The sequence below is a fragment of the Nicotiana attenuata genome, chromosome 2 (assembly GCF_001879085.1).
Source record: "Nicotiana attenuata strain UT chromosome 2, NIATTr2, whole genome shotgun sequence".
Taxonomy (NCBI): Eukaryota; Viridiplantae; Streptophyta; class Magnoliopsida; order Solanales; family Solanaceae; genus Nicotiana; species Nicotiana attenuata.
In genome coordinates this window covers 1,329,965-1,351,222 of record NC_031990.1, presented here as the reverse complement: position 1 = coordinate 1,351,222, position 21,258 = coordinate 1,329,965, and the positions used below count along the sequence as shown (strand labels likewise).

The 21,258-nt window shown below is 40.7% G+C and overlaps 1 protein-coding gene and 1 long non-coding RNA gene across 2 annotated transcripts; one reads left to right on the top strand and one right to left on the bottom strand.

Moving 5' to 3' along the window:
- LOC109242915 lies at positions 392 to 4,044 on the top strand. The gene is made up of 3 exons (XM_019409792.1): positions 392 to 832; positions 3,017 to 3,175; positions 3,719 to 4,044. Exons 1-3 carry the CDS (start codon positions 527 to 529, stop codon positions 3,785 to 3,787), a joined length of 534 nt encoding a protein of 177 aa, XP_019265337.1. The 5' UTR covers positions 392 to 526; the 3' UTR covers positions 3,788 to 4,044.
- Positions 5,479 to 7,302, bottom strand: LOC109242921. The gene is made up of 2 exons (XR_002070463.1): positions 7,039 to 7,302; positions 5,479 to 5,871 (listed from the first exon to the last, which is right to left on the bottom strand). It is a non-coding gene; the product is annotated as an uncharacterized LOC109242921 (long non-coding RNA).

Genomic DNA, 21,258 nt, shown 5'->3' with positions numbered 1-21,258 from the left:
AACCAATTTTTTGGTACTTGAAAATTTTCTTCAATTTTTTTTCAAAAACTGATTAAGTATATTTTATGAACATATAATATTTTTAATATTTTTTGAAAAAAATAAAAAAAATTCTATGTCAATAACGAGAGCTTAAATTCGTTTTTCCATTAACATATGGTCGATGTTTATTTTTGAAAAAATGATACTGTATAGCCGCTGTATAAATAATAGTGAAAAAATGCATAAATTTTTTATATTTTTTTGTGTATATATACATTTTATATTTTATATACAATAATTATACAAGTTTTATATATTTTTTTAACTATTAAATATAAATAATTTCTGACGCGGGCTAAAATTAATAATACCCCTTTATTTTTCTCCTAAATTTTCCTTGTGCTAGACAGGTGTGACTCACTTACCGAGCTATTAAACTCTTTTATTGGATAGTGGAATAAGAAAAACTTCTTTAAAAAAAAAAAGGCATAACAATCGGAGAAGAATAATTAGCCGCGGAGTCAAGACCGGTCCGCCGTCGTAAATGGACGGAGTAGGGGCCAGACTAGGCCGGTCATCTAACAGGTATGCGCCGACGACAACTGTATTTACTGGGCCGGTTAGGAGGTGGAAGAAGAAATGGATCCACGGAACGCCGCCTAGCTCCGGCAACAGCAACCGTCCAACTGCTAACGGCGGCGTTAACGGCAGTAACGGCTCTCATCTCTTGCTTTTCAAATGGACACCCATTACTTCAAGCCAAAACAGTCACGGCGCTACTAACAGTTCTGCTAAAGATGACGGCTTCATAGCGGAGGAGCCACCTAAGCGCAAATTCAAGTACATTCCGGTACTAATCTGACTAATTACTTCTTTTAACCTACAAAATTTTGTGTGCGTTATCGGAGATGAACTTTATCTACTGTCTATTGTATATAGTACTAAATATAAGCACACTAAACAATGTTGAGCAATTTCAACGAGCTATTATTTTTCTGTTCTATTTTATTTTAGTGGGCTGTACTCTTTCTTATGCTCTTCTATCGGGAAAAGATCAGATTTTTCCAAGAAGTGGATTAGCTGGTGGATGATGGTTAGGGTTCTGGGTTTAAGTATGTTGCGTGTCTGTGTATATGGGTTTCCTTGGTGGGCGGAGTTACTTGGTACGTGTGTTGGTATGTTGGTGGGAGGTAGCTGTTACCTGATGGAATAGTCTGAGATGCGCATGCTGGTCTGTCCTAAACTTTTTTTTTATATGTAGTGGGGGTTTGGAAGAACTTGTAAGCTAAGGAGGATATAGTGTTACGCTTTGTACATAAAAGGCAAAGAAATTCAGTTCATGAGACCATAGTTCTCTGGAGTGGACAGCCTTAGCTAGATCTTGCTAGTGCCACCTAATAGGAAGGTGAGGGAGTGGATGTTTGGCATTTGGAGTTGTCTTGCACGTGCACACATTGGTTTCACCTCGACCTGATAAGTTCACACCCATTGTCATGAGAGAGTAGTTAGGTATAGTGGTACACTACAGTCAGCGACTTAAAATGCTTAATCTGCCTTACTATTGGTTAGATATTTGGGAAGAAGATGAAACTCCAGTTGAATTTTTGGGAAGTGAGGTTAAGGGATATGTCTAACCGCAGGACTGATATGTATAGTTTTTGATTAAAGATGAAGCGAGTGTTTAGCTATTATGTCCTGAAATGTGGGAAATTCAGAGTTCTTTATGGATCTTTAGTCGGTTGGGGAACAAACTGTGGCACAAGAACCATATAACTACTCTTCTATGGTGCAAGTTGTTAATATAAGAATTGGTGGTGGCCTGAATCTCTGATTGACTTTTATATGCTTTGAAGTTGTAGTACCATCTTTATCGGTAATGAAGTGCTAGTTTTTATAGACAACCATTTTCCCTCTCCATCCCACCAAAAAGATTCTGTTTTATCCCCTTGAGAAGTATAATTCTCCCTTTTCACCTAATTTAGCTTGACTCGTCTACGTATGACCGAATCGTTCGTTCTTTTACACCTATTTGTTCCTCCTTTTCCATCGTGCAGATCCAAACATGACAGAAGGCTGAGTACTCTTAAGACCTCATACTTATTAAATAGAAGTACTCTTAGACTCTTTTTTTTTTTTGACAAGGAAGAAGTACTCTTAGACTTCCTTATGTTATTCTCGTGTGCTGATTTATTTGGTGTGTAATGAGGAGATTAGCAAGATAGCGGCAGAGCCAGTGATTTAAAAAAAAAGTACTAGAATGTCATAGTTGGTTTTTGAATTTATGACCTAAAGCAACTTTGAACACCATTTACCACTACACTACAATATTCCCTTATTATTAAGGGCATTCAACAGTTTATATATGTAAAAAGAATAATTTTCACCCTATTTGTGCGCTATAATTTTTGACGAGAGGGATTCAATCGAACCCCCTTTCCTTCCCCTACCTCTGCCTCTGTAGCAAGATCTGGAAACAGAGAAAAATGTCAATGACATAAGTTGGCATAAATTTTTGAAACGTTAGGGGGGGGGGGCAGTTTTTTTTTTGGGGTGGGGGGGGGGGGTAAGTTTGATACCTTTGTTTTCAATTCTCTACTTATATCGTTAATCATCCTTATGTTTTCCGGTTGGATTTTTGAGCCCTGGAGAGCCAGTCAATTAAAGGATATCTTTTTAGATAGTTGAAGTCCATATTATGCGATTTGCTAGGTTGCCACCTACTGCCTAGGCAAGGTCCTTTCAGTAACTTCTTGAAAACCTTCACAGACATGCTGAGATGTTTGGGCACTTGTGCCATTAAAAGGGGCAAGACAATTTGCATTCAATAACTTTGTTTCATAATTATGGACATTCTCAGTGTGTCTCGTGGATACAAAGAGGCAATGCCAAATCTGATCTTCTCTAATTGTGTGTTATGCTATTTCTTATATTTCTTTCCTTCAATCAGATTGCTTCTTGTATGTCAACAAAGATAATCAGATTGGTTTGTGCTGTGTGAGTATACTTTTTCATTTCTTAAAATTGGTCGAGATAGATTAACTTGCTTGAAGAACAAAAGAATGACGCATCAGAACAAGCTGAAGATGATATTAAACCAATTGAGAGTGACACAAATAGTGAAGAGCCAACATCTCAGGCAGATGGTTATGATGAAAAACCTGACATCAACGACATGCCCATGGAAGAGATTCAGGTACTTTAATATCTTTGTGACTGCTGTATGAAAATTGTGGGAAAAGAGAGCCAAAGGAAAAAAGATTTAAAAAAAAAATTGGTATAGTTATTTGGTTGTTTGCATTTTCATTTGCTGTACGAATGGCTTGGAGCTTTTTCAAATGAGAATTGGAAGGTAAATGACAGTTGTAGGTTCTATCATTTTTTAAAGAAATTGAATTCACGCTATGACTTCATACAGCTAATATTTCATTCATTTGGTTCTATTTTTTTTGTTCTATTTGATCATTGTTTTTTATAGTGCTTCCCGATCTGCCAGATTTTAGATTTTTAACCTTTTCTCCTCTTTTTCTGTTTGATGCCTTTCTTAGCTTCTCAGGAAGTGTTTTTGAGAAAATAGGTCATGATTTCTCTCCCCTCACTCGTTTTTCTTGTGTTTGAACTTTCATTTGGTTATACACTCCTGTTTTCTGGCTCCAAACGCAATACAGATTTCATGAGTCTAACGATGAACACACGAGATAATGTGCATGAGTGTCTGAATTGTGTTTTTGTATTTCAGGCTCCGCAGAGAAAACCTCCACAACGACAAGACTTAAATGAAAGAACTTTAGACTTGTCTCTGGGTTAGACGTTTCACGACGAAAACAATTCTGACTCAAAAACAGATCAAGCAAAATTTATTCAGTCAGACAAGTGAACTCCAGGAGCACTAGGTCATAATGGGTTTTCCATGTAATATTGCCTTGTACCAGTTGAGTGACTAAACTGCCTTTGTCTTCCATCATGTTGGCTTAGGGTGATTGTATTCTGTAGACATTGTTTACTCTGTAGAGGATTCGATTTTTCCGGGGACTATATAGAGGAAATCTTTATGTTGTTGTATCACAGTGAAGTGCTAGAGCGCAGTCCATGACGTGTGTGCTGGACGCATGTCACCGGCTGAGGCAGACCCATGATTTTAACACGACGAGGGCACCACTATTCTGTTCAACCTTTGCCCCCAAAGACTTTGTGTTCAGGGTGCCAAGTGATTTAAATTAATCATTTTTAAGGTATTCACACACGCATATACGATTTATGCTGAAGTTTAGGGGCCGTTGACCCCTCAAGGTTACACATAGGTCCTTCTCGTGTCAACCAAGGCATAACCTGGTGGCTCAAAAGAATATCAATGCGATGAAGTCCTCCACGAGTACAAGTATGGAGTCTCACCAAAAAGTGTCAACATAAAATGTAGAGCCGTCCTATCCACATGGCCCAAACTGCTCAGTTCTAGTCCCTAAAAACAAAAATAGAAATGTGGCCAAAAGGCCTAAGCTCAACATGCCTAGTACGAATCATGAACCGTTCCCCAAAAAAAATAGGACAAGACTTAAGAAAATATAAGATATGCAATAACAATTGATATAAGAAAGAAGCAATTATATCAATTAATAATTTAGAAAATAAAATAAAATAATAAGGGAAAACATATTTCAAAATCTTCCTTTAGCATTAATCTTTACAAAATCATGTTAGATTTTTCGTTTACCGGGAGCACTATACCATCACCGACACAGAAGAAAGTCAACTAGGTTGTGTACCTAGCGGCAAGTATCATATCCCCTACTTGTTCAGGTTGTCTCATCGTTGTGCTGCACGAATCGACTCAGCCATGCTAATAAAGTAGCACAATAGTACCCCCTCATGGGAAGTACTCTGCCGTAGTTCCGAACCGTCAGGTAGGTTTTATGCCTACACCGGCACGTAGTTTCATGACCTAATGAGCAAAAGTATCCAAGATCAATCTCGGTGAACTTAAGTAACTCCCAAAATCATTACATTTATCAACGATGATGTTCATAGCCAAATCAACCATTTGAGAATTGTTAAATATAAGGTATTTCAAAACTCATGTATTTTCATTTCAAATAATATTACAAGTGCTATTCCTCCATCATTTAGGTTTAAAATTAAAATAAATATTTCAAGAAAAAAATTATTCATAACACTTAAAGTTTTTATGATGCAAGAAGTGGTACAATCCCAACTCGCTCGTCCCCACAAGCTAGGACTCACATTTGGAAATTTCTATTTAATCGTGTTTCGATATGATTTTGGAGAAAAGCTCCAACGGTAGTAAGTTTCAATGTACCTCAAATTGCTTCCAACCTTACCCCAAATGTTCCAATAATGCCAATAAGTCAAAATCTACATATACGAACTCACATAATTCAATAACGCGTCACAACATGTCACGACCCAATTTAGGATCGTGACCAGCGCTTAGGAGCAAGTGCTCCCAAGTAAGCCTTATCGGTGTTTTACAAAAAAAAAACGGACAGAATTTTTCCTGTTTTTGGACTATCCAAAAAATTTCCTGTCTTACAAACAAGTAACAACCAACAAATATTCACCTAAATCAGTCACAATCTTCATCAACTAACCACAAATGGGTTTCCACCAATATTACCAACCTCCTTAACATAATAAAACCAAAACCATCTCTAAAAATACGAAAAGAAAGTTTAATACTAGTAACTAGTCCATATCAACAAATGAATACTCACGATACTAGTAAGATAACGATGGAGAAACTCTAAGAGTTCAAAAGAAAAGACTATAGCAAATAAATAAAACTCTTCGCCCACCCGAACAAGTGCGAGGCTCACCAAGAGCTCTCAACCTGTGCGCTCTAATTAACGAAATCCTCGCCTGCGTCAACTGCTGTCTCTGAAAAAAATAGCGGGGAGTGAGTCGCTAGCTCAGCGAGTAATAATACTTAATCACAACCGTTTTTAATTGGGGGACAAGTCAGAAAACATGCTAGCATATTAAACTGAAATTATCATAAGAATGCCCTTTCAGAAATAATAAATAACTTTCAGTCTCATCATATTTTGCATGTAATATGATTCAATTGACAACTCTGTAATAAGCTCGGTAGACACTGTATAATATCAATATTCATATTTAGGAGGTTTCAATGAACGGATCATGTAATCGGTATAACTGTGGGCTTCTTCGCAAGAAGTAAAATATAACATATTCCCTACTCGAGGAAAATCAGTAACAATATGCTAGTTCTACCTTCCCACTAGCGAGGGCTGTAACGGTAAATCGGTAATTACAAGGTGCACCAGGTCTGACGAACCCGCCGTTAGCTACGGGATCCTTCAAATTCTACTCCCATTTATACTTGTCTCTGTAATCCATATATACTCATAGGAAAATATTTTAAAATACTATAGGGCATTTCGGTTCTTATCAAATCATGTAATTTCATTTCGATAACAGTAAATTTCAAGTACCGGTAAAACATATCTAGTGACATCAAGAATATTTAAAACAACGGTAATCATCTCAAATAACTATTTCGGTATTATATCGAGTAAAAGACTTGTCCTCGCATGCAACTCAAAATAATCGGTAACATATTCATATAAAAAATCATGTGTAAATCATGCAAGTTATGAAAACACAAATTGCGGTAAGATTACCACTCACAGTACTCGTATCGAAATACCAAACACTTCACCTCGAGCAATCCGTACTACTTCCTTCACTCGATATATAATCACATCATATCAACCTCGTGTCAAATTCTAGTTTAAACTAATTCATAACTAATTTAAAATGCCAAACAATCGGGGTTCATGTTGAGTCTTAATTTGTGGATCTATATTTACTCATAAAACTATTCCATTATCTATCAATTTCAAATTATTTAGTATAATTTATTCCTCTAAAATTAGACCTATCAGTGCTTAAACCAAACCTTTATAGCCTTACTGTCCGTATATTTTTTTTAAAAACAAATTGATATTGAATTCTTTTGTACTTCTTGAAATCGCATAGATATAGTAAAATAATTCAACAGACGATAAGAAGAAGGTTAACCTCTTGAGCCGAAGGAGAATTGCTACTTTCAGTTCCAACTGCAACATCTTCTTAAAGCCTCGGACCAAAGCTTTCTTCTTCTTCTCTTTTTCCTTTTTCCCAGTCAAGGCTTACTGTTAAAGCCCATCTTTCCAACCCCTAATTTGATTCCTTAAGAAACAGATAAGGTTTTAGACTTCCCCCTCCCCCCTTAATCAAATTCCCATCCCAGGTTTTCTCGGCACTTTAGCTTTTGTCTTCTTTTGTTTTACTTTTTGATACTTTTTAGCTAAGGGATTTTCTTGTTTTAAAACCCCTTTTATGGCTTCGTACTCGACCAGATGGGCTGAGGCCCACTAATTGCATTCACTCTTTATTTTATTATTATTTTTTTGTCTTATAGTATTTGATTGCTATATATATATATATATATATTATTTTTTTTTGCAAATTCCTTAACTAATTATTTAATAAGGGATATTACATTCTTCCCACCTTATTAAATTCGGTTCCTGAATTTAAATCGAGTGCATACCTGTGGACTGAAATAAGTGAGGATACTTGACTAGCATAGCCTCTTCCACTTCCCATGTAACTTCTTCAACTGTATGATTTCTCCATAGAACTTTTACGAACATAATTTCTTTTGAACGTATTTTTCTTACTTGCCTATCAACAATAGCCATCGGCTCCTCCTCGTAAGACAACTTCTCATCAAGCGATATAGTAGGTGCTTCAAGCACCTGAGATAAGTTTGATATACATTTTCTTAGCATTGAGACGTGAAACACTGGATGAATAAAAAACAACTCAGGAGGAAGTGCCAAACGATAAGCCACAGCTCCCACTCGGTCTAGTATCTCATACGGTCCTATAAACCTCGGGCTCAACTTGACTCTTTTCCCAAACCGCATCACACCTTTCATAGGAGAGACTCGTAGGAACACTTTGTCTCCAATTGCGAACACTAAGTCTCTTCTTCTCTTATCCGCATAAGATTTTTGTCTGCTTTGTGCTGTAAGCAATCTCTGTCTGGTCAACTGGACCTTGTCCATATCTTTTTGTACTAAGTCATGTCCCAATAAGTTAGTCTCACCAGCTTCAAAACCATCCGATTGGAGAACGACATCTTCTACCATATATTGCTTCGTACGGTGCCATCTGAATACTGGATTGGAAGCTATTATTGTAAGCAAATTCAGCTAAGGGTAGATAAGCGTCCAACTACCTCCAAACTCAAGAATACAGTCCCTCAACATATTCTCCAAGATCTTTATAATATGTTCTGACTGCCCGTCTGTCTGTGGATGAAATGCAGTACTAAGATCTACTTGTGTACCTAATGCTTCTTTGAAAGATTTCCAAAATCGTGAAGTAAATTGTGATCCTCTATCAGAGATGATGGTACTGGAACTCCATGAAGTCAGACAATTTCATTCATAAATATCTATGCATACCTCACTCCACCATATGTAGTCTTCACTGGCAAAAAGTGTGCTGATTTTGTCAATCGATCTACAATCACCCATACAGAGTCATAACCTCTAAGGGTTCGTGGTAGCCGCTAAAAAAATCCATAGTAATTCTTTCCCATTTCCACTCCGGAATCTCAATTTGTTGTATTAGTCTTGCTGGTCGTTGATGCTCAGCCTTGACCTGTTGACAAGTCAAATAACTAGAAACAAAGTTAACAACATCTTTCTTCATACCTTCCCACCAATAAAATTGCTTTAGGTCATGATACATTTTTGTGGATTCAGGATGTATAGTGTATCTAGAGTTGTGGTCTTCTTCAAGAATAGCATGTCTCAACCCATCTACGTCTACTACACATAGCATGTTACCCATTCAAAGAACACCATTACTTTCAATAATCATATCCTTGCTTTTACCAGCTAATGCCTCATCTCTGTATTTGCATAATCGCTCATCTTTATATTGGGTGGCCTTAATGCGCTCGACTAATGAAGACTGAGCCCGAACACAAGCCAACAATGCCTTTGAATTTCCGACACTAAATATGACGTATGTATCCTCTAGTCTATGCATATCTTCAACCAAAGCTCTCCTTGCAGGAACTATATGTGCCAAACTTCTCATAGATTTTCTGCTCAATGCGTCAGCCACCATATTGGCTTTTCCAGGATGATACAAAATAGAACAATCATATTCCTTGAGTAGTTCCATCCACCTACGCTGCCGAAGATTTATATCCCTCTGCTAAAAAATGTACTTCATACTCTTATGGTCAGTATAAATCTCACAAGTTTCACCATATAGGTAATGCCTCCAAATTTTTAAAGCAAATACCACAGCAACCATCTCCAAATCATGTGTAGGATAGTTTTGCTCGTGCTTTTTCAACTGTCTCGAAGCATAAGCTTAACGCGATCATTTTGCATGAGAACACATCCTAATCCCACCCTCGAGGCGTCATAGAACACCGTAAATCCTCCGAAACCTGATGGTAAGGCCAATATTGGTGCAGTTGTCAAACATGTTTTGAGTTTTTGAAAGCTCTACTCACATTAATTCCTTTGTCCACTGACACTTTACATTTTTCTGTGTTAGCTTGGTCAATGGCGCTGCTATTCTGGAGAAATCCTGCACAAAACGCCTGTAATAGCCTGCCAAGCATGAAAAGCTACGAATCTCTGTAGGAGAAGCAGGTCTGGGCCATTTCTGCACAACTTCTATCTTCTTAGGATCTACCATAATTCCATCTTTGGATACAACATGCCCCAGAAATGATACTGAGTCCAGCCAAAATTCACACTTTAAGAACTTAGCATAAAGCCGATGTTCTTGCAATGTCCGCAACACAATCCTCAAATGATTCTCGTGTTCACCTTGGCTACGAGAATATATCAGGATATCATCAATAAATACTATTACAAATCTATCCAGAAACGACTTGAGCACCTTATTCATTAAATCCATGAATGCAACTGGAGCATTAGTCAGTCCGAAAGGCATCACAAGAAACTCATAGTGCCCGTATCAAGTTCTGAAAGCACTCTTAAAAATATCTTCATATTTGATTATAAGCTGATGATAACCAGAACGGAGGTCAATCTTTGAAAAGTGGGCAGCTCCTTCTAACTGATCAAACATGTTATCTATACGAGGCAAAGGATATTTATTGTGTATTGTTATCTTGTTCAACTTCCTATAGTAAGTGACATCCTCAGAGATCCGTCTTTCTTCTTTACGAACAATACTAGTGCACCCCATGGTGATACACTAGGTCTGATAAAACCCTTATCTAACAAATCCTGCAATTGTTGCTTTAGCTCTCTCAACTCTACTGGTGCCATTCGATATGGGGGTATCGATATGGGTTGTGTGGTAGGTGGCAAATCAATACCAAAATCTATTTCTCGTACTGGAGGCAATCATGTTAAATCCTCAAGAAATACATCAGAAAATTCTCTCACTACTGGTACATTTTCTATACTAATTGTTTCCTTTCTTATGTCATTTACAATAGCTAAGATGCCCAAGCAACCTTTCTTCAGAAGTCGTTGAGCCTTCATAAAAGATACAACTTTGCAAATCTCTGGAACCTGACCCCCTTTTAGAATAAAACTGGGTTTGTTTGGTATCTCAAACTTAGCTATCTTTGTATGACAATCGAAGATAGCATAGCAAGAAGATAACCAATCCATTCCCATAAGTATGTCAAATTCAATCATATCAAGTACAATAAGTTCAGCCAGAGTATCTCTACCCTCAACCCGAATCTGACAAGCACGATACACGATTTCAGCTAATAGAGACTCTCCAACAGGAGTAACAACTAGAAAAGGATCATTCAATAGCTCAGGTTGTCTACCAAACCTCAAATCAAAGTACGAGGACACATAGGAGTGAGTATATCCCAGATCAATCAATGCAAGTGCATCAAATGTACAGACAGAAAGAATACTTGTAACCACAACATTCGAGGCCTGAGCATCCTGTCTAGTAAATGCAAAAACTTTCGCTTGACCTCTACCAGCATTCCCTTGTTCTTGATTCACAGTAGCACGATCTCCAGCACCTCGACCTCTGTTTCATGTACCTGCAGCACCTGAAGTATTGCGAGTAGTCTGAGTAGGTGCAGCTAACTGGATAGAAGCTTGGCTGAAATTCCTCGGAGGCTGAGGGCAATCCCTCAAGTGATGTCCCAACTGGCCACACCGAAAGCACTCTCTAGTCAGAACACGACACTGGCCCAAATGTGATCTACCACAGGCCTGGCACACTGGAGTAGTGGCATATGTCTGCCGAGAATTACGATATCCAAATGATGATGGTCCCCTAGTACCCTGTTTGTAATGTGGTCTGTATGTGGACTGTGAAGACAAGTGTGTCCCGGTATGAGAAACCTGGTGCTGTTGTCCCTGATTTCCTGCTCTGCGATTTTCACTAAAACCGCCATAGATCCTTCCGTCTTTGCCTTCTTACGTAAATCACTAGCTGCATACTCATCACGTCCCTTGTTTTCAATCTTTCTAGCAAGATCGCTGCATCAAAGTAGGACAGAGTCTTCATCTGTGGGGCTACTGCAGTGTATAGACGACCAACCAACCCATCAACAAACCTCTAAACTCGAGCTTTCTGAGTAGGCACTAAGTAAGGAGCATATCTAGCTAGATTACAAAACTTAGTGTTATATGTTGACACATCCATATCTGGAGTCTGAACCAATCTCTCAAGTCTCTAGCATATTTTTGCCTTAGGCTGTCTGGAAGGAAATGATACATGAACAACTTACTGAACTCGTCCCATGTCAGTGGTGCTGCTCCTGCTGGCCTTCCTAGCAATACAATTTCATACCAAGTGTTGGCCATATCCTCTAGTTTGTATGCTGCGAGCTCCACGACCCTCTCACTAGAACATCCTAGAGCACGTAATGCCTTGAGTGTCCCATCCAAGAAACTTTGAGGATCTGCTGAATTATCAGAACCTGTGAATTTTGGTGATTTTAATTTCAGGAACTCTTGCAGGGATACCTCCTTATTCTTGAAAGTTTGAGTCTGTATAGGTGCTTGTGTTTGTAAAGTAGCCTGAGGAGCTGAACTTCCACCCTGAGTAGGTGATCGGTGCCAACCCTACACCACTATAGAGCGGCGATAGCGGTCGATGCAGCTTTTACCCGAATAGGTCGGGATCGAATCCACAGGGAGCTAGATTTGGGAATTGGTTTCCTATCTAAACTAGCAGTGTGTAATGCTCTTAATTGCACTTCCAAATCATAGTTGGTGTTTTGATTACTTCTAATATTATGCTAACAAGATGCTAAATTAAGCTAGAGTGAAATACTTGAAAGGTTATCTAATTGGTTAAAGAGGCACTAGGGAAGTGACTTTCTCCTAGGTGGATATTTGACGGATTCTCAAGTCTAAGGCAAGATTTTTATGATGGGGATTACGATATAACCAATGCACGAAACTTCTCACTCTATACCTCTCGGTAGTTTGAGTAGTTTTGCCCGAATTGACTTTCTCAAGACCAATTGGGTATTATAATTGAGCAAGCAATTGAGGTTCAAGTCAGGTATTACTATCTCTAGGTTTAACCCTTTAATTGGGGCTATCAATCTCTTGAATACGCCCCAATTCCTTGTTGGACCAATTTTCCTAGACTCAAGCTCTCTTTCTCAAGAAGAGCCCAAGTCATAAAGGCATAAATTAGTGTTTGCAACCACTAATTCAACATGGAAAACATAAATTGGTCCAAATATCAAACACCCATAAACATTTAAGCCTTAAAACTCAAGACCCATCAAATACCCACACTAGGGTTGAGCCTCAACCCTAGCTAATGGGTCTAGCTACTCATAATAAGGGAAGAAAACAAGAAATTAGATGAAGAAATAACCATAATAATTAATTACAAACTAAGATAATGAAGATTCAGCGTAATGGTAGCCACAAATTACTCAAAAAGGAATAAAAGAGTCGTTCATGCGCTCAGCCCAAAGTCAGATTACAAAAGATGACCTAAAAATATGAAAAGAAAGTATTTATACTAGGCCGAATTTTCTGGACAAAAATACCCCTAACAAGGTAGTGCTGTCCGCACAAAATGCATCGCGGACCGTACTGAGGCTTTTTGGCTTGGCTCTGAAATCTCTGAATCTGGCCACCGCGGGCCGCATAAAATGCACCGTGGCCGCGGTGGCTTCAATGCGGTCCGCACAAAATGGCTTGCGGTCCGCGCTGGCTTCAATCCCTATTTTCCATAACTCTCTGAATCTCATCTCCGCGGACCGCACAAAATGAGTTGCGGCCGCGGTGAGGCTATTGCGGTCTGCACAAAGTGCTTTGCGGCCGCAGTGCTTGAGTTATCAAAAACTGCACCTCTCTGAATCTCATTACTGCGGACCGCACAAAATGGGGTGCGGACGCAGTGGATCTGTTTCAACTGTGCTTGGACTTGTCCTTGGTACTTGTGCATGTTTCACTCCTTTTTGAGCTGGTTTTGACTATTTGTCACCTTTTTGACCAAACCATGCAAACAAGTACGACATGTAAGCCTTTGGGACTATTTTGTATACATTTTTACTCAAAACTCAAGTAAAAAGGAGTGTAAAATGAACTAGAATCCCTAGTTATCAACTCCCCCAAACTTAAGCTTTTGCTTGTCCTCAAGCAAACAAAATAAGACCAACCTCCTAAAGAGTAATTCCAAGAAATTCAGCTGATCTAAAATGACCTCATCTAGCATCAATTGGGACTAACAATTTTTCCCTCACATCAAATGAATCATAGACAACATTCAACCTTTTAAACACCATGGTTTTAGTGCGACACATGAGCATCAAGGATTGACTCGACTCATCAAAGAAACTCTTTCTACTACTTTGGTCATTGTGGAACCCAAACTCATACATCCTCAACTCTCCCTAAGCAAACCTCACTTTTAGATTGTAGCACTCAGAACGAGGATCGTGGAATCACACTAATCTCTCTCAAAGAAAGGTCACAAGTCCGGCTCTAAGTACCATAAGCTTGCCCCTTATGTGAGTCACCACTAATGTAAGCTTCATTCAACTTAAGATCATATAGGGCTTTTGTGGAGTCATAGTGAAGGCTTTTGGTTTAGGGTAGGAAATATTTGGTCCAAGTAGGTTCCATATTCCCTTAAGCTCTTCATTTACAAATATTTGGTCCAAGTAGGTTCCATATTCCCTTAAGCTCTTCATTTACTTTATTTTGGCACACATTCTCTTGACTTTCTTTTGAGTCATTCACTATTTTTTTCGGGGTTAGAGTGACACACTGTCACTCTTTCTTGTTCATTTCAAACCTTTTTCTCCTTTTTAGGCTTTCCACGCCTTTCATCACTTTACTTTTATTCAATCCCTTCATTTTTTCTATATTGCTCATTCTTTTTGACTTTTTGATTTTCTTTCTTTTTCATTGCCTTTCCTTTTCTTTATTTTGTACCTTTTTACCACTTTGTTGCATTCCTCGTCTCTCCCCCCAAACTTATGCTTTTGCCATGTGCTAAGGAAAGATTGGGTGCCAAGAGAGGGTCATTTCAAAACGGGTAAAGGCTTATATCATGGTTTTTGAAGGAAAAAGGGCTATGGCTCAAAGGGGTTGACTAGGGACATTATCATTGGTAGGCTATGGGTGTTTTCAAGATATCATTTGGATCAAGGAGAGTCTATAATCACTTCTCAAGTCAAACTACACTTAGGATTTCGCCTAGACAAACATTCAGGGCAAGTTCTAGACTAATGGCATGGGACTTGGACTTGCAATTCAAATTCTCACCACACAAGCTATAGGATTGTTAAAGAGACAGTGTCGGGGGCCCACAACGACCTTAGCTAAGATTTGAGCAACATAATGGTCCCGATAAACCACTTGATGATTATCGGCCAACACAAGAGTCTCAAGGTCACAACTTTCACCATCATATACACAATAATTTGTTTTTGACCATAGGATCAAAGGCAAATGTGTTAGGCCCAAGTGAAGCTTTGCTTGAGGCAACACTACTCACTCTCTATTATTTACACAAAAAGAAAAAGAAAACAGACTCAAACCCTTAAGAAGGTTGTCATGCCATCCATTATTGGGAAGAGCCACCCAGTTCACACAACTTCCACCTTTGGAAAGAACCGTGGCATTAAGAAAACCAAAGGCTTATTGCACGCAAAAACTAAAAATAAGAAGCTAGTAAAGAAGAAAGAAAATGTGGAAAGTAAAATGAATATGTACAAGAGGGGATTTAGTCGAATATACATACGGGAGAATGAATATATACATCAGAAAGTAACTTTATATACAGACCAGAGTTGCAAAAGTACGAAAGGTGAACTAAAATAGTAACATTATGTACATACCAAAAGTGAAAATCAAAGCATAAAAAAAAGTAGTGTCATATATACAACCCAATGTCATCAAAATAGGGCTACCCTATCAAATGAAAGCTAGCATTGTCCTCAATGCTAACTAACCAAAATAAGCTCAATAAAAGATAGAGAGTAAAGAGAAAACTCCCTATTGGCCCTCCGTCTGCATCAGATCATGAGTATGGGTCCCCGGGTCCTCGGACTGCTGGGGAACCTGTGACTGGATCTCTTTCACCTGTGTCTGCACTGGGTCCTGGGTCTGCACTAGGGCCTGAGGCTGGCTAGAGGAACCTCCCTGCGGATCCTCCAACTCTATCACAGCATCATCAGCACGGGGAATCACCCTCCTCCTCTTTGCTGGCCTCTCTGTCTCCTGCTCTGGCTCAGGCTGGGCTGTTGGGGTTGGGTCCTGCAATAATAGCTCCAAAAGCAGGTTATCAGCTTTCAATTTCTCCACCTCCACCCTCAACTCTTTCACCGACTCCTTGGATGCCCTAGTCTTTCTCAATTTCTTTGTTTCTTTGGTGAGCTCCTTCAGTGCTTTTCCATGAGAACCCACAGCGTCCAATATTAATTGCTGGTTCTCCAGGAGCTTCTTCTGGTTGTCCAGAAGCTCCTTGAGAGTGTCCTCCACTGACTGTGGGACCTGTGGCTGAGGTGGTACAGAATGGGCTTCCACCGAGGTAGACAGCACAGACAGCTTCGAAGTGGCTGCCTGCATCCAGTTGTTGATACTGGCAAGGGTCTGGTTCAAGCGGTGGGCAGTCAACGGGTAGCCTGAAGATGAGGGGATATCTGGGGCAGTAGAGGGACCTGGGGGCATATCCGGGGTAGCTGAAATAGGCTGAGTAGGAGCTGCCACTACTACTGGCTCTTCAGACTGGCCAGTAGAAACGGTGGATTTGCTTTTCGGATCTTTGCCCTTGGTGTTGTCATCACTTTGTAGGCTGTACCAGGAGAAAGGTGCCTTTGGCTTTGTCTTCACATCAAACCTCCGCTTGTCCACCTCCAAGTCATTCAGGTACATAGTCAGGAAGTTTGGGAAGGGATACGACCTATCTCCTTCATTGACCACCCGAGTGATCACCCTAGACATCACATTCCCGACGTTGATCGGGTACCCAGCTATGATAGAAGCTACTAGAATTGCCCGGGAGATAGGAAGAGAGTTCTCATGAGTGGTGGGGTCTAGCCTGCTGCATACAAATGTCTCCCACCCTTTGGCTTCGAAGTTCAGGGTTCTCCTCAGAATTTTAACTCCTGCTGTCAACCATGCTGGGGTGGTACCTGGGATTGCCAAATACTCTGCTAACCACGGACGGGCATCCTCCCCCAATGCTACCTTCTCTAAGTACAATGTCTCATCCTCTTCTATGAAGCCCAGGTAGTCATTGATTGTCTTCCCATCAAATTTCACTGTCAGATTGCGCACCTTAGTCACTTTCGTGCCCTTTTGATGTGGGCAACATTAGTGTAGAACTCCTTGACTAGGTGCTCGTTTGCATCCTCAACATTGCTTATGAAGTAGTCCCAACCCACCCTCTCTCTGAACTGTCTCCTCACGTTGGGGTTGTGAGGCAAGAGGTCTCTATCAATGAAAGTCCGCTCAGGTATCAACTTCCTCTCGGGCCACCATTCTCTAAATTTGTGGTAGGACACTTCACTCACAAATCTATCTTGCCATACTTCTAGGTTTCTGGTTCTTGCCACCCCTCCTACTTGGGGTTCACCCCCTCCTTCTTCTTCTACGGGATCCTTACCGGGTGGTGAAGCTGTAGGTGAGGTAGAAGAGGCACTATCACCGCTCTCGGCTGAGCCCTCAGACGACACAGATGAAATTGGAATTGAAGCTTGAGCAGTGGGGGATCCCTGAGGTGTAAGGTCATCTCTCAATCTCATCCTCTTCGGAAAGTCATCCATATACTCCGGCACTGAGTCAGAATCAGACGCCTCCCGGGAGGGCTCACACTCACTTCCCTCTGAATGGAAAACAGCTCTATCAGTAGCCCTTATTGCCTTTCTTGTCGCCTTTATTGCTTGCCGAGCTTGGGGGGTCAACCTTATCTTTCCACGTCCCTACCACGGGAGGACTCAGCTTTTCCCTTTTGTTTGTCTCCACCGCCTCGTGATTTGACCATTTTCTGCAAGTGGAATTCATTCTGTATTTGTTAGTATCATGGCACCAGGTGAAGCAGTGAAATTATAATTGCAGACAATGAAATTGTAAAGTAGAATTGCAGACCGCGGACCGCACAAAATGAAGTGCGGCCGCAAAGAGGTCACCGCGGACCACACAAAAAGGCACTGCGGTCCGCACTGAGGTGGGGGTCAGACTATCCACCCTCTGAATCTAGGCACCGTGGACCGCAAGAAATGTAGTGCAGCCGCGGTGAGGCACCGCAGACCGCACAAAATCCATTGCGGCCGCGGTCCTCAATTTTCCAACTCTCTGAAGTTATACCATCGCGGTCCGCACAAAATGGTATTGCGGGCTGCGGAGAGCCAAGAACAGCAATCAACCTAGGGTTTCAAAAATTCGTCTTTAGCCTAAAATCACATATTATTGATTCCCTAGGTGTTTAATCAACTTTCTTCATTAACTAACCCTAATATAAGCAGTATCAAGTAAAACCTACGCTACAATTTAAGGAAAAGGGAAGAAAAAGGAAAAGAAGCTAATAAATTAAAATAAACTAAAACAAAATTAAAGATTAGGAAGAATTTGAAGTATCAGATATGAGATGCACACAGAAGATTTAGAAGCACAGTTTGAATTTTTGCACAGTTAGGGTTTGGATGAACAGTAGTTTTACTATTGAGTGTGCAAAGAGCGAAAAGGGTAAATGAAGCCCTGGGGTCCTATTTATAGAAAATGACCCTGGGACCCACTATACCTACCCACCGCGGACCGCACAAAATGGTACCGCGATCCGCGGTACTCAAACTCATGAAGCATTGAGGAGGCAACCACTGCGGACCGCAATAAATGCTCCGCAGCCGCAGTGGTCCACCGCGAACCGCACAAAATGCAATGCGGCCGCGGTGGCAAACTTCAGAGAACCATTGTTTTGCATCAATCATCATTGCGGACCGCATTGATTTGTTTCCCCCGCACTAAGGTCTTTGCAGCCGCACAAAATGCAATGCGGCCGCAGTGCAAACTTCAGAGAGTGCACATTTTCCCAACTTGGTCCTGCACTGCATCAAAATAATCCTACACACATCTCAAAACCAGTTAGTCCAAAAACAAATCCTACACTAAAAAGAAAATCAAAGAAAAACAAAAAGAAAGACACATGGGTTGCCTCCCAAGAAGCGCCTGATTTAACATCGCGGCACGATGCAGGTTACCATCAAATCACTTGAGATGGATCATTACCACCACATGGCTGTCATCAATCTTGCCAAGATAGTGCTTGACTCTGTGCCCATTTACTATGAAGATCTCACCATTTTTGTTTTTCAAGTCAAGTGCACCAAACGGAGTCACAAGCACCACTTCAAAAGGTCCACTCCATTTTGACTTAAGCTTTCTCGGAAATAGACGTAACTGAGAATTGAACAAGAGAACCAAATCACCCACTTTGAACTCCTTGCTACGAGCATACTTGTCATGAAGGTACTTCATCTTGTCCTTGTACAAGGACGAACTGGAGTAGGCATGGAATCGGAATTCATCAAGTTCATTAAGCTGCTCCACACGAAGATTTGCTGCCACATCCCATTCAAGATTCAGCTTCCTCAAAGCCCACATGGCCTTGTGCTCTAACTCAACCGGAAGATGGCAAGCTTTCTCAAACACCAACCGGTACGGAGAAATACCAATTGGAGTCTTGTAAGCAGTCCTATAAGCCCATAGAGCATCATCCAGTTTCTTTGACCAATCGGTCCTATTTGAATTGACCGTTTTTGACAGTATACTCTTGATTTCCCTGTTTGAGACTTCAACTTGGCCACTCGCCTGAGGATGATAAGGAGTAGAAACTTTGTGATTGACACCATACTTTGCAAGCAAAGTGTCAAAAGCTCTATTACAAAAATGCGATCCCCCATCACTTATGATTGCACGAGGAGTGCCAAACCTAGTAAAAATGCTCTTTTTGAGAAACGCAACCACACTTCGGGCCTCATTGTTGGGTAAAACCACGGCCTCAACCCATTTTGAAACATAGTCAACCGCCACTAGAATGTATGTGTTCCCACATGAACTTACAAATGGGCCCATGAAATCAATACACCACACATCAAAAATATCAACTTCTAGAATGGTGTTGAGAGGCATCTCATCTTTCTTTGAAATTCCACCCGCTCTTTGACATTCGTCACACCTCTTCACAAGTTCACTTGCATCTTTATACAAAGTTGGCCAGTAAAACTCACAACTAAGAACCTTCAAAGCTGTCCTCGCCCCGCCATGATGGCNTAGATCTTGTGGAGTCGGATGATGATGCCAGAGTGCACGAAATAACCTTTTGGGGAGGGGAATAAAACAAAAGTAAAAACAAAAAGGTAACAAGTCAGTAAGGATTATGAGAAGAAAACGTTGCAATATTTAAACACATAGTGCAAGAATATAAATCATGTCCTAATTTGGGTGCCTCGTTGTGCCCGAGGTAGGCCTAGCGACAAGTTGATTTGGAGAACTTATAATGACAAATGCCTCATTTTATTGATAACAAATAAGACGAATCCCAAAATGACACCAAAATAGCAGAAATAAAATGTCACTAATGGTCGTGGGCCTTATTACATTAAAGCAAAAGAAAGACTCCTAACTACTTGGTCCCAGAAGGACCTTCCCCAGACTCGACATCTTTAGCTCCATCGAAGAGCTTCACCAGCTCACGCAGTCCCAGCAGCAAGTAAGCTCAAGCCAAGTGTCCTCCTTCACTTCCCTCAGCACTCTGGCAGTCTTCGATCCTTTGGATGAACATCCTTTCCAATTCTACCAAACCTCGCTCCAAATACCCTAGTCGTTTGTTGGCGCTGATAGCCATATCCTTCCATTCCTCGATCAACTTTTGATGAGCTTCTTGAATTTCCTGGTGTTCATTCTCGTGCTCCCGAATCCTCTTACGCAATTGGTTGTACTTAAACCGCTCCTCAACCTTTTCATCGACGACCCTGTGACCTCGAGCAAACTCTGGTTGTCCCAAGCCTTCATGATCATCTTCCAGGCAACCTGAGTAGTATGGCGGACAACCGGCGTGGTATCTATCCGGCTCAATAGAGTCTCTTCCTAGTATGATTTTGCAGTGCCGCATGTGCTGAGCTTGGCACTTATTAGGGCTATCGTCATCCTGAAAGTCGGCCCTGAAATGACCCATTTTGTCGACCCTTGGTATAACCTGCTTCCTTCCTGCCTGTCTCATGACTCGGAGAGGGACATAAGGATAAGTTCCTCTCAGGCCGATGAGAATAAGAAACGGTGCATCCCGAGATCGGACAGTGAACTCTTCAGTAGGGAACCATTCGAACATCCACTGCACTTGGTCTTCTTTCAGATTTTTAAACAACCCTACCCATCCTTTAGCGTCTTCTGGTTGAGCGAAAATGTTAGGCATATAGTTCATTCGCCTTGGCTGATGGAAGGCGATATGATCATCCCAGTCCCTCCGTAGGATCTTTTGTCGATATTCACCCCTTTGGAGGTGCTCTATGAGCCAGAGTTGGAGTAGTAAGTTACAGCCCTCAAAGTGATTGGCCCCTTGCTGACATTTTTCTAAGGCTCGGTATATCTCTGCGACAATCATTGGTACTATGCTGAAAGGCTGCCCGCCAATCCCTTCCATTAGAGTCTTGGTAACCATGGCCAGTCTGGTATGGATCCTAGCCTTCTTCCTGGGAAATACTATCATCCCCAAAAAGCAGAATATGAAGATGAAGAC